The 18,937-nt window shown below is 39.7% G+C and overlaps 1 protein-coding gene and 1 long non-coding RNA gene across 6 annotated transcripts in view; one reads left to right on the forward strand and one right to left on the reverse strand.

Annotated features, from left to right (window-relative positions):
* IMPG1 (interphotoreceptor matrix proteoglycan 1) overlaps window positions 1-18,937 on the forward strand; it is a 135,783-nt gene that overhangs the window by 26,356 nt on the left and 90,490 nt on the right. For 2 of the 5 annotated variants that reach the window (XM_070073860.1, XM_070073861.1), the window contains exons 2-6: window positions 886-1,119; window positions 9,945-10,111; window positions 10,381-10,409; window positions 14,616-14,680; window positions 18,131-18,252. In XM_070073860.1, coding sequence (XP_069929961.1) covers window positions 886-1,119; window positions 9,945-10,111; window positions 10,381-10,409; window positions 14,616-14,680; window positions 18,131-18,252 — 617 coding nt within the window. The remainder of the gene's footprint in view (window positions 1-885; window positions 1,120-9,944; window positions 10,112-10,380; window positions 10,410-14,615; window positions 14,681-18,130; window positions 18,253-18,937) is intronic. The other 3 variants (XM_070073862.1, XM_070073863.1, XM_070073864.1) reach the window with 3 other exon arrangements.
* The window catches only part of LOC138849645 (uncharacterized), a 91,284-nt gene that overhangs the window by 3,987 nt on the left and 68,360 nt on the right, over window positions 1-18,937 (reverse strand). The gene's annotated exons all lie outside the window — the stretch shown is intronic.

Here is an 18,937-nt window from a genome sequence, read left to right on the forward strand (position 1 = left end):
AGAAGAAATTGAAATCTGACTATACTGTTAATGGGCTTGGCACTTCTGTAGTATCCTACTACATGGTAAACTGAGAAATAAAATGTTTCATCAAAATAGTAAAACTTTTGTGAGAATGATATGAAATGTCCATGAAAATTTCTAAAAGTTTAGTGAATATGTTACTATTATGAAAAGTCCAGAAAGTTAAAAAGGAAATCCAAATGTAACCCCAGTAGACATAGCCACACTAATACAATGAATCACTCAGTTACATTCTTTGCCAGCTCCTCTCGTTGCCCTTGCCATTGTCCTATCATCCACACCTCAAACAGCAGGTTGGCTCTGTAAATGCAAGTCTAAAGTTCACCCTTGCTCCAAGTCACTTTCAACTAAACTTCCACTCTCTGAGCCTCCTCCCCCTACAGCTAGGAATCCCAGAGCTGCCACTAACAGACGGGAAGATTATTTTGTTGTATTTTTCCCCTTGGTTTTTAGAAGTACTTGACTTCCTCATCAAGAGTACATCTTTGGGTACCACAATGCTGAGTCACTCCCACATGCATTATAATGTCTATCAAACGAGACATCCCTCGGGAGGCTTGAGTGCTAAGTAGAGTGATTTTTAGAGAGATGTGTGAGAAATGGTTTCAATATTTGGCAGTGCCTACAGGCAAGATGATTTGAGACGCTGATATTATAAAAAAAAATCAGCTCATTATACTATTCTCTTATTCCTGAAAATGGCTTGTCATTGCAATAATTCATTTGGCAGTTGTACCAAGATAGAAATTTCATAAACTAGAGGATTATAATTTTTAGTTTTATTTAGTTCATTTTTCCTTCTATATCATAAATATCACATGAATGTATATACTCACTGGGAAATCAATCTTTCTCTTACAGATATCTCCATTAAAATACACCATTCTGAGACTAAAGACATAGACAATGTCCCAAGAATTGAAACAACTGAAAGTATTGCAAAAATGCACAAAGTTTCTACTATGAGGCGAATATTCGATCTGGCAAAGCGTCGAACAAAAAGATCAACTTTTTTCCCATCTGGGGTTAAAATCTGTCCACAGGAATCCATGAAACAAATTTTAGCCAGTCTTCAAGCTTATTATAGATTGAGAGGTAAGGAAAGACATGAAATATTTTGAGCTCTTTGTTCCATTAATTCCTTCCCTTTCATTCATCTGTAGGTGGTCCTTAGCCCCAAAATCCAGAGTTTCTCATTTAGCCACAGGAATTACAAAAACCAGCCTATTAATCCAATAGTAAATGTAGAATAAACATTCAAAACTAACTTTAGATATGAGTTCTTACCTTGAAATAACATCTTCTGCAACACAAAACTATTAGGACATTTGACAAGTCACCAGAAAGAGCACCTGGATATGAAGTTTTACCTCTTTTTTTTTGTCAAATTCCAATATTGAATTTTAATATTCTTCTTATGAAGTTAGAAACATAAAATTATTCCAAGGTGAGAAATCTGAATGACTTAAGAATTAATTTTTAAAAACAACGATACCATCCAGAGTCTTTTTACCTCCTTAATAAGTGTAAACTATTACTGCTGACCTAAAAAATAAAATAAAAAAGCTGAATTTTGGAAACCTGAAAGACACATTGGAGCGCAAAGGAGACACAAATTAAGAATGGCTACCAAAATGTATTAGAGGGATATTACTGTGGTTTTCAGCAGAGTTAAAGTGCAGATTTACCCCCAAGACAGCATAATAGGCTTCTTCATTCCCAGGACACTAATGGATTAAGTTACACCACAGCCATCAGCAGCCATCTTTTTTCTTCACTTATCACAGGTTTAAAAAAATCTCCATGGCTTCTTCTTAAGTGAAAAAAATCTTTGTTGACTGCTGTTAAACTCCTCAAGTAGCTCCAAGTACTGCAGAGTACCTTCGCCTATTTAAAGCCTAAATTAAATGTGTCTACCTGTGAAAGTTGAGGGAATTTACTCCTCTCTTCCTTGATCAAACTAGATGCTACTTTCAAACCAAGGTTCAACTCTAGCTTGTGGTGCAATGCACATTGCAACAACTGAGAACCCATTCCATGACACGAACATCCAGCAGAGTTCTTGGATGTCTGTGCCAGGTGTGCATGAGTTGGCAATCTGATGAGTTCTTACTTGGTTTTGGAGGCATAATTAATTAATGGTCTCAGAAGTGTCAAGCCTATGTTCCTCATATGGTTCATTTCCAGTAGAATTAAAGGGATACTTGCCTGCTAACAAAAGCAATACTCATAGAAAAATGAAAATTACTGGATCACAGTCAGAAAAGGCTCTAACCAAAGAAAATCCTGTGCACTCTATAACATGCTGAGGTCCTAGCTCAACATCACAAAGTAGGTTCTCAGTAAATTCTTACTGATGAATACAGAGGGCAAACAGCCCATTAGAGATGCAAAAAAGTATATATTATTCATTTTGAGTGTGCCTCACTATGTGCACACTGATGAGACCATGACACTGGCAAATTCCATATTGTCTGTTCGCATAAAGATGGGTAAACATATAGTATTTGCATCACACTGAACGTGAACACTATTGCAAACTATTTTCATGTTACTTCTAACCCTTTACAGCATTTTCAAATAGAACTGACTGCATGTATTTGCAGAATAGACTATTTAAAGCAACAACCAAAGTTTTAGCTTTGGATTTTTTTTATTCTAGGCTCTTTTTCTTGATTAAGTTTGCATCTTTCATTCTTGTTTCCCTGGATGAAACAAACCACTGTTTTTCTCCCCACAGCAATGACAGTCCATTATCTTCATGGCTGCCCCGAGTGATAGGAAATTTTACTATTCATCAGTGTGTGTTTCTTAAGCCAAACAAATTGGTTCACAAAGAAACAAGAAATAAGACCCAACAACAAGCAGGATTCCTTTGATGGAGTAACCTGCTTACTGTTCTCATTACTGCTTTTACAAAATTATCCGTTGACATCTTTCAAAATCAGGGGAGAAAGCTCCCATACTCCTAAATCAAATAGAATATTGAGCTATTTCTTTTCCCAATGCTGAAAACAACACAAATGAAAGTTTTCTAAGCTTTGTGTAGAATCATAAACATGCTCAACCAAAAACACAAAGGCACAGGAGGCAGGTTTGTTTCCGGTAGTCTCCAGGTGGAATTCTGTGCTCCTTCCCAGCCAACTCCTTGCCTTATGGACACTTGCCCTGAACTGCTCTTTCCTCTACCCCCAACCTATGTATCTCCCTCTCTCTCTTTTCCCAAATTCCAATATCAAAAGCTATGCCCCTCTAGATCAGTGATAGGAGATTTACAGATGGTTAAAGATGAATGGATCCCTAGTTCTTGGTATTCTAAGTGCTGTCCTGGGAACTTGTTAGAAATGCACTCAGATACTACCCCAGACCAGTAGTCAGAATCTGCACTATAACAAGATCCCCAGATAATTCATTTGTCCTTACAGGTCTAGAAACACTGATCTAGGGCACATCCAGCCAACACTATCATTGTACAGATATGAAAACTGAGATCTGACAAGCCAGATTGAAAAGACAAATATCATGTTATCTTTAATGTGTGGTAGCTAACATATAGAGTACAAAAGAAATGAATGTATAAAAGTAAAATCGACCCTGTGTGATTTTTTTTAATTTATTTTATTTGAAAGGCCGAGATAGAGAGAGAGAAAAGAGAGAGAGAGGTCTTCCATCTACTGGTTCACTCCCTAAAGTGGCAACAACTGACAGGGCTGGGTCACACTGAAGCCAGGAGCCAGGAGCTTCTTCCAGGTCCCATATGGTTACGGGACCCCAAGCATTTGGGCCATTCTCTACAGCTTTCCCAGGTGCATTAGCAGGGAGCTGGATTGGAAGTGGAGTAGTCAGGACTCAAACTGGCACCCATGTGGCATGCTGGCACTGCAGGCAGTGGCTTAGCCCACTACATTAAAACACCAGCCCCACATCTTGTGATTGATTATTTTTGTAGCCCTTGTCTATATACCTGGAGAACAGTGGTTTTTCTACTTTTTACTCATTGAACCCTATATGTAGCAGAGCATTAAGCCTGTGAGTATAAAGTAAATTGAAAGTATGTTATTGCAAAAATTAAAAAAGAAAGAAGTGGAGGGGGGAGGGAGGGAAGTATCATTATATTAGAATTATATCTATGAAATACATGAAATCTGTTCTTTTTACATTAATAGAAAAGGAAATGAAACTGAGATCGGAAGAACTAAGGCAACACATACCCAGAGACACAGTTGGTGGCAGAGCAGGAGTAGAACCCAACATCCTGACTCTGATTCAGTATATTCTATCTTTACCTAAAGTGTGGCCAATCCCACGCAGGCATTTTTACAAACCACTGGTCTAACATTGACACTTCCCCACTGTAAATAACTAGCTGTGGTCCTGGCCTCCAGGGCATGTACTCTTGGAGTTTCTTCCTGTATCATCAGCCAAGGTGATGACCTTTAACAAAGTGGTTAAGGCTGTGTGGGCAGATTGTAGGCATTGGTCAGCAACTGGGGTTAGACTGGAGAGGCCAAGTTGCTGGATTTACCTAGAATTCTTGCTGCAACCCCTCCAAGTAAGTTCAGAGGAGGGCAATACGGGACAAGTGAACCAGGTGATTAGGAACTCCAAACTTGAGAAGTTTTATTCCTCACAGCTCTGAGATCTTTTGATGCCTCAGTTTTCAAGGTTTTTTTTTTAAAGCTCCCTCTAAGGATATTGAACACTCCTGATGGTCATGGGCTAGAGCTGCCAATCACAGAAGGAGTCCATGCCACTTAGTTTGTGGAAAATGTCCAGAAAGCCCAAAAAAAAGATATCGAAGGAGAACAGAAACTCCCTTCGAAAAAGCACCAACAGAAAATCTACAGGTTTGGGTTTCATCCGCACCATATGATCCCCACAGGAAGAAACATGCCTGCCCCAGAGACATTTCTTCAGACAGCTTTGGACGTTCTCTTTCAGGTAGCAAGGTGTCTCAGGGCCTTTATGGGAAGTGGGTTTGGACAGGACTGAGGAGTTCCATGTCCTGCACTAGGAGAAATGGCAGCAGAAAGGGAAGCAGAACTAGGACCAAGCAGGCACCAAAAACACATACGTCCTACTTTCCAGTTCAACCTTAGAGTCCTCAACCATATCCAGGTGCTGCCTACAAAAATGTCTGGAAACTGTTGATACATGCTCAAGCTACAAAGTACTCAGGAAAATGAACTTATCCTTACATCTGACTGTATCTGTTCTGATGCTATCGGCTTGAATTTGGGCTCAACTGGGAACAGCTTGGCCCCAGAGGGGAAAAAATTAGTTCAAGCCTTAAACTGAATTGAAATAAAAGGAAGATTAATCAGAGACCAAAGAAACATGCTGATGTTTGTGCCTCACTGGTAAACAGAAGAGAGTATGACAGTATGTCTTCCCAGATGTATCACACAGTTATAGCCAAGGAAGTCACCAACTCCAAGCCCCCGAAGGCCATGGCAGTTTACTATGTGTCATTGGGTCTCTGGCACGTATATGAGTTTTGACTTAAACTAAGAGGTGCACTGGAGAAAGGTAGAAGAGCAAAATAGCATCCACAAAGAGTGTAGAGTATAAGGCGAAAAGGACAGTGGGGCAGCTGGTCACTCAACTGGACACACAACTCTAAGAGTTTGGACAAATCTGAAAATATCCAACTGGTTCCTTCACGCTATGTAAACTTTTGATTAGATGGATGTCCAGAGACTACACGATGGTTGACCTCGGGACAAGCATTAAAACTCCCCCATCTTTGCCTGACAGGCCATAGTTTTCCAGGGTGAGACTATGTTATTTCCCACATGTATTGACTCCTGTTATTTCCCAACTGTGGGAAACTAAATGGCACATTTGAGGTGGTGAGAACTATACCCTCTCCTATCTTTGTGGGTTACTAACCCAAAAATCAATTACTTTATGATTTTGGCCAGGGGCCAGTGCTGTGGCTCAGTAGGTTAAGCCCTGGCCTGTATTACTGGCATCCTATACGGACACTGGTTCAAGTCCCAGTCATTCCACTTCCAATCCAGCTCCTTTACCTGGGAAAAGCAGCAGAGGATGGCCCAAGTCCCTGGGCCCCTGCACCCATGTGAGAGATCCAGAAGCAGCTTGTATCTTCAGCTTGTCACAGCCCTGGCTGTTAATGGCCATTTGGGCAGTGAATCGGTAGATAGAAGATTTCTCTCTCCCTGTCTCTGCTTTCTCTTTGTACCTCTTTCAAATAAATTGAATAAACAAAAAAGATTTTGGCCAGGTAGTTGTTGGCTAATTGCCTGATCACCTATTGATCTAGAATTTTCTTTGCCTTTTAAAATGGAAATGTATGAGAAATCCAGACCCAGCATATGGTGGAGGATGACAACAAAACTTTGGAATGAGTCTCCACAATAGTCACACCTTGTTCCTCACCACAGCTCTTCCTCCCAGCAAAGTAAAGTATTGCTTTATAAACTCAGATGATATCAACTGCTGCCTAAAAGGCCTCAATTGTTTCCCATCCCTTTAGAGGTAAAAGTCAATGTATTATAACTGCTTACAACAGAAATCTTCTGACTTTTTTTAACTAAAATAACTAAAATAACTTTTAAGCTGAGTATTTGCATAATTTTCAGTTAACATATAAAGTTTTCCATGGTGTTGGAATAATTAGATGGGGAATGGTATTTGGCATTTGGCACATTGGTTAAAATGCCACTTGGATGCCTTCAGGCCATACTGAATGCCTGGGCTAGAATCACAGCTCTCCTTCCAATCCAGCATCCTGTTAATGTGCATCCTGGGAAGCAGCAAGTGATGTCTCAAGTACTAGGATCCCTTGTCCTAAGTTCTGGGTTCCTGACTATAGGCTGGCCCAGGTTCCACGGTCGCAGGCAGTGAGGAATGAGTCAGCATATGGAAGAGTGTGCGTCTGCTCTCTCGCTCACTCTCTCTCCCTCTCCCTTTCCCATTTTCTATGTGTCTGTATCTGCCTCTCTGCTTATCAAAAATGCATGAAGATAATAAATTTTAAAATGCAGTGCCAGCATCCCGTATAGGTGCTGGTTCGTGTCCTGGCTGCTTCTTTTCCAATCCAGCTCTCTGCTATGGCCTGGGAAAGCAGTAGAAGATGACCCAAGCCCTTGGGCCCCTACATCCATATGGGAGACCTGGAGGAAGCTCCTGGCTCTGGATTGGCACAGTTACGGCTGTTGCGGCCATCTGGGGAGTGAATCAGCAGATGGAAGACCTCTCTCTCTCCCTCTCCCCCTACCCCCCACCCAGCCTCTGCTTTTCTGTAACTATGCCTTTCAAATAAATAAATCTTTTTTTAAAGTTATATAAATAATTAAATAGAAAGTAAATTGATGAGAATATTTAATTAAAAATAAGAATTAGAATCTACTACAGCCTCCCAATACTTACCATCAAATTCCCTTAAATACATGAATAAACTCTTCTTAACAAACAAGAACTGTCACATATGCCATTTTCTCCTTGCAATCAAATTTCTCTAACAGAGAAATATTTCAGAGTCTTATTTCAAAGCAATTTATGTCTATGCTTGAAAAATCTGTTTATATTAACTGCTCTAAAATACTTCTCAGTAATAAAAATATGTATACAAATTGAATTCATGGTTTTTATTTTCTAGGACTATAGGTATTACACACAATTTTTTTCTGGATTCAGTTGCATTTGTAATAATTTTAATATAAAATTGATCAAAACAAATAAATGTATTAAAAGTTTAACATTTTTTCAAGTTTTTGCTGATGGATGTAGGGTGAGATATGTTTTGGGCGTGTAAATGTTTATAAACACAAAATTGGACTTGCATATTTAAAGATTTTATTGATTTGAGAGGTAGAGTTACAGACAAAGAGAGGGAGAGACAGAGATAATGGTCTTCCATCCACTGGTTCACTCCTCAAATGGCCACAATGGCCGGAGCTGGGCCAATCCAAAGACAAGAGCCAGGAGCTTCTTTCAGGTCTCCCATGGAGTACAGGGATCCAAGCACTTGGGCCATCTTCCACTCCTTTCCCAGGCCACTAGCAGAGAGCTGGATCAGAAGAGGGGCAGCCAGGATATGAACCAGAGCCTATATGAGATGCTTGTTCACAGGTGGACTCTTAGCCTACTCTACCACATGCAGGCCCCTGAACTGGCATATTTAGAAAGAGGACTTTGAAAAGGAACCAGTGTAAATGAAGGGTCTGTAGCTTAAGCTTCCTTTGCTTCTGCCTCTGGATGGATGGAGTTACTTTGATTTTACTCTTCTATGAGTTCATTTATAATTTTTTTTTTTTGACAGGCAGAGTGGACAGTGAGAGAGAGAGACAAAGAGAAAGGTCTTCCTTTGCCGTTGGTTCACCCTCCAATGGCCGCCCTGGCCGGCACGCTGTAGCCGGTGCACCGCGCTCGGAAGCCAGGTGCTTCTCCTGGTCTCCCATGGGGTGCAGGGCCCAAGCACTTGGGCCATCCTCCTCTGCACTCCCTGGCCACAGCAGAGAGCTGGCCTGGAAGAGGGGCAACCGGGACAGAATCCGGCGCCCCAACCGGGACTAGAACCTGGTGTGCCGGCACCGCAAGGCGGAGGATTAACCTAGTGAGCCGCGGCACCGGCCGAATTCATTTATACTTATTCAATATTTATATCATGCATCTATGGGAGAGAGGTCACATTCACAAAATTGAGTCCTAGAAATAGAGTTTAACATCATTTTTTTCTACATTCTTTAGTTTCATCTCACTTAGGTACAGATGGAGATCTTTTATTTTATTAATGTCCTTATTCCTTATATTTATTTGGCATTATTTGTCAAAATCATATCGTGTTCTGTAATCATTGCTTTTAATGATCTATCAACTGTCACCTCCATCGGGAGCTTCTAATATATTGAAAGGAAAGAAACAGAAATTGCTTGTGTTGCCAAAGTGTGTGTTGTCTCATGACTGACTTCACTCCCTTTCTCAAACTCAATGTTGCTAGTTCAGATCATTCCTGTTGTAACCTATTGTGTGCCACAGTAAGATTGGGAAGAACAGATAAACTGGGGATAGATTGTGACCACAGAGAAGTAAAAAGGATAAAAAATCACACATATGGGGCTGGCACTGTGGTGAAGCTGATAAAGCTGCTCCCTGCACTGCCAGTATCCCATAAGGCTGCGAGTTCAAGTCTTGGCTGCTCCACTTCTGATCCAGCTCTCTGCTATGGCCTGAGAGAGCAGCAGCAGATGGTCCAAGTACTTGGACCCCTGCACCCATGTGGGAGACCCACAAGAAACTCCTGGTTCCTGGCTTTGGATTGGCCCAGCTCTGGCCATTGCAGCCATCTGGGGAGTGAAACAACAGATGGAACATATCTCTCCTCTCTGCCCCTGCCTCTCTGTAACTCTGCCTTTCAAATAAATAAACATTTTTTAAATGACTATGAAAAATGATTTTTTTGAATATCTGGGTGCCTGTTCATCACTTGGAAAGTCTTCAAACAACCAAGTTAACTGTACCCAAACTTGGAGCCTACTGGTCTACAAGGCCCTCCACATCTGTGTTCTCACCATGTTTTCCTGGCTTCAGTCTGAGTCTCAACCTTACTCTGGCCACACTGACATCCTGGCTCTGCTTCAGTGCTCCTAGTGCCCTCCTGCCTGAGGGTCTTTGCTTTTTGCAAACTGCACAGAAGTCACCTTGATAGTAATGTCTTCCTCAACTTCTTGTTTTAAATTCAATCCTACATGCCTACCATATTGCCTATCTTCTCTCCTTTTCTCCATAGCATATAGTGTCCATAAATATTTGTTAGATGAATTCATTTCTATAGGCTGTAAATTAGTTCATCATCATAAGCCACAAATGAACTTTCCATGTTATGAGATCGTGCTGTAGGGGAAGGGGATCTTAAGACATGACCACCGTGCACCTCTGATGGCTCTGTGTTCCAGTATGTCAGGAGGCAGTATGGGAAGCCTATCGGATCTTTCTGGATCGCATCCCGGATCCCGAGGAATACCAGAACTGGGTCGGCACCTGCCAGCAGGAGACCTTCTGCCTCTTTGATATTGGCAAAAACTTCAGCAGTTCCCAGGAGCACTTGGATCTTCTTCAGCAGGTGAGCCTAGCAGCTGTATGGGTGCTGCGTGCACCACCTGGGTAGCTCCCAGCCTCCAGCCCTGCCCACTTTGGAACTGGTTTCCAGAGCATGAGGGTTAGTTGAAGAAATGCTGAAAGTGTCTGATAAGACCAACGGGAATGTAGTTCTTCAGAACAGCATTGTGCAGGCAGGTTGAGACGTAGTTGAAAGGAGAAGGAAATGAAAATAGACTTTAGCTCTTCAGTTGGCATTATTTCCTGGTAAAATTACTTTTTATCTTTTTGCAGAGAATAAAACACAGAAGCTTCACTGAGAGGTAAGTTCTCAAAATAGAGCACTGCGTGCTCTTGACTTTTGAAAGATCATATAATGGAGTGAGACTAAGCTATTGTACCCTATGATTTTATGCCAACCACTAAGATCTGTTAGGTTATCCTGACAATTTATGCATATATTATACTGAAGACAAACATATAAAAAGAAAGTGGATAGATCTTGTAGATTGAGGTAGATGTTTGCTGGCAAAATGAATTCATCACTGTGATACATATCTAATGCATATTTCCACAGAGCAATTAAAATAGTTTGATTTTTAGAATCCTTGGTAATCTATCAAATACATCAGGAAAATATACAATTAGAGAGCAAGCTAAATTTTGAACTCCCATTGGTATTCTATAGTGTTAGTACTTCTCAAACTAAATTACTGAAGCACTGAGTTATATCCTCAACAAGGACTGAATATCAAAATAAGAAAATCAGCATGCAAAAAAGAAATCAAAAAAGAAAAAGTACATCAGATAAAATTATTTAAAAAGAGATGTTGTTCGCAAACTCAACTCACAAATTATATACATTATTTAGCATTTAGAAATCTAAATCTGAAAATATGCTACACAGAGAGACAAGTTGAGACATATGAATTACTGACAACACTTTATCATGCCTTTCACATTTGTTCCTTCATACTTATTCCTTCTGCCACCAACCTGGCCCAGGACTTTATTAATTTACTCTGTGAAAAATGTCAGCCCTGATCTCCCTAGCAGATGTCCCTGCCTCTAACCTCTTCTCCTTCCTAATTTGCATAACTGCTACTGGATTAGTAAGTCTGGAATGTTCTTTGTGTTACATTGAGCCCTGCTCCATGGCTGTCAAAAGGTTGCCATATCTTCTCATTGCCCTTCTCAGTATTTACTCCCCAGCCTTCTCCATCTGCTTCTGTGGCAGGGAGCTGAGTAGTAGAAACGGTATCATAGCACCCCCTGACCTCTGGCTTCTGACTAGGGCCAGCCAATGAGGAGGAGGAGATCAGAGGGAGAAAAGAAAGAGAGGACGGCTTTTTATAACAAATACATACACACACCTGCCTAATCTTGGAGGTCCATAAGCCTCCTTGAACGTCAGCTCAGCTCCTGTCTGGCAGCTTTATCCACAGAGCCTATCTCTCTCTGGTTCCTGGTATCCTGTCATCTATCCTGGCCTGTGGGTGGTTTCAGCACCCCATTATTGCTATACGTTGGGTACTGCACTTTCAGTGTGGTGCTCCTCTACTTTCCTTATAAATTAGTAGATAATCTCCTTATTAAACTTTGCTCAAATTATCCCACCATGAATGAATTGTTTGTTTCCTAGTAGAACGTTTACTGAGGCAGCAGCCAAACTAATCAAGACATTGCACCCTTCAACTTTGCCTCCCGTGACCCCACTGCTGCCTGCAAGGCACTTGCTCACTTCGCAGTCCACATTCCCTTCATCCCAGGCTCTATCTCCAGGTCTTTTTTCATTGCTAGAATAATCTGCCTTCTTCACTCTATCAAAATCCTACTCTTAAGCTCCAGATGGAGCCCTTCCTCCCCACTGGTGTCTTAATAGTTTATTTGAGCCTTCAGCAACCTCTCCTTACATTGAGCATTTTTACTCTACTTGGTAATTCTTATTTAATATTTTCTTGCTTTAACTTGTTTCCCTGCAAGAATATAAACTCCTCAAGGGCCAAACTGTTTTATATTTCTCCATCTACTGCACAAATCTGAGCAAAGTTCGCAGATAATTTGTTAATCACTTGCATGTGTCAAGTCACTCGTTTATGAATTTTAGAAAGCTATTGCCAGGATATAATGTGAATGAGGAAAATCTTAGCACCAAAGTTATTAACTTTGATCCCAAGATGCAGAGACAATGACTCTGATTTAAACCCCCAAATTATAATCTACTGACTCATTCACTTTTCAATACTAAATAATAAATAAAGCAATGCAAAAGCCACCCATAAGGAAAAACACCAACAGAATGAACCAAGTCTTGATAGAGAAACCTTAAAAACTTTAAAAAGCAAGAACCCAAACCAGAAAAAGAGAGAAATGGAATCATTCCATTCACCCCTGTACCTGCCAACATGGCTTGAGAGAAAGAAAAAGCAAAGAACAAACATTTTGCACTGGCTATGGATACCAAGTTAAAAATAAAGGAAAGGAGAGGAAAGAAATCTCTTTTTCTTCAAACCTTTCCAGAAGACAAAACACAAAATTTTCTTACTTGACTGACTCATATATCTGCCACTTGCAAATGACTTTGACATAAAAGTTAGTGGAACAACTGAGTGACTCAGCTTCCCAAACTGTGGCTCGTTGAAGATAAAACAGATCGTCAGTGGAGTGGCATAGGTACACCTAATAGTAAAGGGCAAGGAACCAACACCTATCACAGGGCCCTGCATAGAGTGGGCTGCTGACTTGTAACTAATGCAATAGCTGCCACCTTTGTAACTACTCTTCTTGGCGATTTTCTTTTTCAAAGCAAAGTAAAACATGAAGAGCTTACTATAAAAAAAATCTATGAAGCAAAAGGAGAAATTTATCTTTATAATTTCTATACTGTTGATATAGTTAAGGCTTATTTAAATATTATCTTCATAAAAAACTGTTCATTAAGCACATACAAGAGATACGCTAAAAGATCATGGAAAATGCTTTTAAAATTCCTTTTAATTCTGTTTTTTCTATGAACTTTTTGAAGTATTCTCAAAGTACAATACCAGAACAAAATAACAAGAATAACTGATTCCAAATTCACTGTGGGATCTAAGCTTATATTTTGCCAGTGTGATTCAATAAAGTCATCCATTTTTACAACTCACATCTCTTTTGATGGGCAAAACTCCATGTCAAGATGATTGACAATATTTTCTTTATTACATTTATTAGCACCTTGGCTTAATTGGGTGTGGCAGAAATATGTAGGTGGTACAGTTGGCTATGACCTATCTAGATGGCTCTGTAACAATAGAACATGTAACCATTTCCTTTGGTCTACCAACAGAAAATTAGATATATTGGTAAATTACTTCTATATTGCACTGACACAGGCACAATTCTTTGGGTCTTAGAATCATATAATAACAAATATTTTAGTGAGTTTCAAAAAGTGTCATACTACTATTCCTTTCCAAATAAAGCTTTCCAGAATGGACCAACATTATTTGCAGACAGCTCTACCACAATGACCTTGGACTTGCCCCTAGAATATCATCCACACTTCCATTCCACAGTACTTCAAACCTACCCCCAACTTGCTGTCTGGTTACTGCTGCAAGCAATGGTTGTATCCAAAATACAGATTTAATATATCTGTAATATATTATATACTATTATATATATTATTATAATATAAACCCAAAATTCTACCTGCCTTTCACTACCAAAACCATAACAATTACTTTATTAGGTAAGCCTGATGACTCTACAGATTTGAAGGCTTGAGGAGCTGAGATTATGGCAAGAATATTTCTTTTTTTTTTTTTTTTTTTTTTTTTTTTTTGACAGGCAGAGTGGACAGTGAGAGAGAGAGACAGAGAGAGAAAGGTCTTCCTTTGCCGTTGGTTCACCCTCCAATGGCCGCCGCTGCAGCCGGCGCACCGCGCTGATCCGATGGCAGGAGCCAGAATCCAGGTGCTTTTCCTGGTCTCCCATGGGGTGCAGGGCCCAAGCACCTGGGCCATCCTCCACTGCACTCCCTGGCCATAGCAGAGAGCTGGCCTGGAAGAGGGGCAACCGGGACAGAATCCGGCGCCCCGACCGGGACTAGAACCCGGTGTGCCGGCGCCGCAAGGTGGAGGATTAGCCTATTGAGCCACGGCGCCGGCCTAAGAATATTTCACTTACAAATCATGTTATGCATTATCTTTGGTATCAAGAACATGATGTAAATACAATGGGACTATAAAACATCAGGGCCTGGAGACCAGCTTTGCCAACTGTAGAAATGCTCCCCAAGACTATACAAAGCCAAGATGATTATGGAGAAACCTGGAATCAAACAGAATCATTTCAGGAGGTTGTTTAGATTTTCCTTCAAAGAGAATATATTCAAATGATACTCTTGTAATTCAAAAAATTGGTAAACCTCTTTTGTAAATCCCTAATTTTTAGGATTTTTCAATATGGGTAAACTTAAATATATGTTACCAACTGTCATAAAATTCCTGTCACCAACTCTTCTCTCTGTTCAATTGTGCTAATAGAAAAGACGAAATATCTACAGAAGAAACATTGCGAAAGTCTGATGAAACCCCTGTGTTTTCAACAGGTAAGATTAGATTTCCTCGTCCGATCTACTTCCAATGTTGTTTTTTTTTTCTTTAATTTGAGAGTCAGAAGACTGACAGATACAGAAAGAGAACTGTCATCAACTGGCTTACTTGCCAAATGCTCAAACTGGCTGGCTGGGCCAGTCCAAAACTGGGAGCCAGAAACCCAAACCCAGGACTGAGCCATCTGCTGCTACTTTCCAGGGAGCACATTAGAAAGAAGTTGGAATCTGGAGTCTGAGCCAGGAATCAAACACAGGTACTACTGCATGGGACACAGGCATATTATCCAGTGTCTTAACCACAAGGCAAAATACTAGCCCCTAGTTCTGAACTTTAAATCAGCATGAATGTAGTACTTACAAAGCAATACTTAATAGTAGCTGACAAAATTGATAATGTACTTTCTCAAAACTAACTTGTATTTCTTATCTTACAAGTAATGTTAATTCATTATCTAAAACTTGGAAAATGTACAAAAGAACAAAGGTAAAGCCAAACCACCAAATATCCTAAAATTTGTAGCTGATCATCATCATTTTACCTATTTCCTCCTGTCTTTCTTCTACACCGTATTACTGAGACCCTACTTCCTTAGAGTTTTCATCATTCTCCACTTAATTATAAAGAACATTTTATAGTTCCACAAAAACTTCTCCAAATGACTGCCAACATTCTATTGCATCCATATAAATGTAATTTAACCATTGGTCACGTTAAATGATTCCATGCCTTTACAAATAATGTTTAATTAACACATTTAAATATAAATCTGTCAAATCACTTATTTTTCAAAGTAGATTACTAAAAAATAGCCAACTTTTAAAGGCTTTGAAGAGATTTTGCCAAATTTGTTTTTCCAGAAATTTTGTTACAATTTAAACAATCTGCTGGTCAAAACAGGAGCTTATCTCATCACATACTTGTTAATATTAAATATTACTGTTTTTTTTATTGTTTACTGAAAGGAAAGGGAAAATAATTTTTCTTTTATTTATAAGATGTTTGAAATTTCTCAAGTATTTTCTTTTTTTTAACTTTTATTTAATGAATATAAATTTCCAAAGTACAGCTTATAGACTACAATGGCTTCCCCCCCATAACATCCCTCCCACCCGCAACCCTCCCCTTTACCACTCCCTCTCCCCTTCCATTCACATCAAGATTCATTTTTGATTCTCTTTATATACAGAAGATCAGTTTAACATACATTAAGTAAAGATTTCAACAGTAGCTTTTGTATACACAGACAATGCCATGGCATGGCTGAGAAAGAACTTCTAAGATCAATCTCATTCACAGTAGCTACAAAAAAACACTAAATACATTAGAATACATTTAACAAAGGATATCAAAGATTTCTATGATGAGAATTACAAAACACTGGGGCCAGTGCTGTGGCGTAGCTGGTAAAGCCACTGCCTACAGTGCCGGCATCCATGTGGGTGCCAGTTCGAGTCCTGGCGACTCCACTTCTGATCCAACTCTCTTCTGTGGCCTGGGAAAGCAATAGAAGATGGCCCAAGTCCTTGGGTCCCTACACCCTCATGGGTGACCTGGAAGAAGCTCCTGGTTCCTTGCTTTGAATTGGCACAACTCCGACTGTTGCAGCCATTGGAGAGTGAACCAGCAGATGGAAGACCTCTCACTCTCTCTTTCTGCCTCTTGTTCTCTCTGTGTAACTCTTTCAAATAAAATAACTAAATCTTTTAAAAAAAATTACAAAGCATTAAGGAAAGAAATGGAAGAAGACACACACACACACACACACACACACACACAAGAAAAATCTCCTACGTTCATGGATTAGAAGAATCAACATCATCAAAAATGTCCATACTACTAAAAGCAATTTACAGATTCATGCAGTACCAATCAAAATAGCAACAACAGGGGCTGACACTGTGGCATATAGGGTAAAGCTGCTGCCTTCAGTGCCAGCATACCATATGGGTGCTGATTCAAATCCTGGCTGCTCCACTTCTGATCCAACTCTCTGCTATTGTCCGGGAAAGCAGTGGAAAATGGCCCAAGTCCTTGGGCCTCTGCACCCACATGGGAGAATCGGAAGAAACTCCTGGCTTTGGATCTGCACAGCTCTGGCCATTGTGGCCAATTGGGGAGTGAACCAGCAGATGGAAGACTCTCTCTCTCTCTCTCTCTCTCTCTCTCTCTGCCTCTCCTTCTCTCTCTGTGTAACTCAAATAAATAAATCTTTAAAAAAAATAGCAACAACATTCTTCTCACAAAAAAATGATGCTGAAATTAACATGGAAACATAGGAAAACCTGCATAGCTAAAGCAAACTTATAAAACAAAACCAATCTGGAGGCATCACAATTCTAAATCTGAAGACATACTACAAGGAAGTTATAATCACAACAGCCTGGTACAAGCACCAGAACAGATGGATAGACCAGTGGAACATAATATAAATGCTTACAGCATGGTTTTGCAACTAGGGTTGAAGGAAAAGATGCCAGGAACTATACCTTTTTGAGGTTCTGCTACACCACAGGGTATGTATTTTATTAACCAAAAAAAAAAAATCCTCTTCCCCACATGATGTGATATCCTCTGCCACACACCTCTAGTAGCCACCATAATTCCACATGCAGCATGGTTATTTCACAAGATTTCACAGTGAAAAGTGGTCATTTGTGACTGCTGATTCTAACACAACACTACTCTTCAGGGAGCAAACTGTCAAATCAACCTTGAGTGCAACCTGTTTTTTAAAGCAGGAAAATAAACTAATACATTCATATGTTTTTTGCTAATTAAAATAGAATATAATTTCTGACTGAATAAAGACCAATTAACCAAACCAATATTTTCTCTAAGTGTTTTAATATGAGAATTCACCATAAAAGTTATGCACTTATATTGTAATGATGGCTTTTATCATCTGAATAGAACATAGATTTCTATTCTACTGGGATATTTAAATGTGTCAAAACATTTGCCTCATTTCTGAAATGATTTATAGTGATCTATTCAAAAAGGGATGGAATTGATATCATCCTAATGTTCTTCCTTTTCTTGGATTTTATGATTAGAGTGCTAATGCCTCAATTATTACTAAAGCAATCTAAAATGTAGAGAATAGTGTTCTAGGAAAACTCTCAAAAGAATGAATTTAAGTAAATATCTGTCTATGCATCCTTTCCATATTCACAAAAAGAAAAAATTAATCAGATCTCAAAAGGCAAAAGCAACATATTTAAGGGAGTACCAAATTTGGGTCCTAGACAGGATGAATGAGGAGTTTCACTAGAATCAAGAGTATGAGTTATATTTTTCTCAAAAACATATTTATGTGATCTGAGTTCCAAATGAGTTCCAAATGCACCTAACAACTATAAATTTCAGAGTGACAAAAAATAACATATGCAATGACCTTGTTCTAATTTAAACTTCTCCAGTCTCACTTCTGTGTCTTTTTAAAGTTTCTACAGATGTTGCCACTGTGTCACTCACTCCCTTCCTTCTCTCTCCTGATGACATGCACCTCAATGAAATTCTCAACCATACCCTCAAAGATACCAAGAAACCTCCAACCGTAAGTGTGGTGAGTCAATTTTGCCCTCCATGTGCTTGTTTATGTTCCTTTTGCAAAACAGAACAAGAGAGTAAATGGAGTGGCCATTTGGTATTCATAGTGTTGTATGTCTATCACTCTGGTTAGAAGTCAGTGACTTTGTGCTCTTTGCTCTTCTCACTTCCTTCTAGAGACTAAGAGTCTGAGAACTAGGTTAAGGTAGAAGACTTAGAACAACTTATTTATCTGCTCTGGAAGGCAGGGGTCCTTTCCACCCACTATTTCATAGAACCTTATATCTAGTAGATGCTCAACAAGCATTGGAATAAATGACAATCATTCAACCAGTGGCACTCTCTCTCCACTTCAGTATAAAAGATGGTGAGAACAGAGGTTTCATTATCAGGCATGACCAGCATGAATAGGTCACAGAGACTGCAAAACTATCACAATCTTAGGTGTAAAACTGTAGTAGAGAGGTACACCAGCCACTACTCTGGATGAAAAGGTAAGCAGGTTGACAGAACTGTTAACAAAATGTAATGTGGATGTATTAGTCCGTGTTTCACTCCTAGAATAAATACTAACAGCATGCTAACTTCATTAAAAGGGGCTTATTCAGCCTCACAGTTTTGGAGAGTAAAACTCCAAACATGGTGCAAGCTCCTTGAGGGTCTCTTTGGAGGCATCACCTAATGGCAGGAAGCAATAGTTG

This window comes from Oryctolagus cuniculus, chromosome 5 (assembly GCF_964237555.1).
Source record: "Oryctolagus cuniculus chromosome 5, mOryCun1.1, whole genome shotgun sequence".
NCBI lineage: Eukaryota > Metazoa > Chordata > Mammalia > Lagomorpha > Leporidae > Oryctolagus > Oryctolagus cuniculus.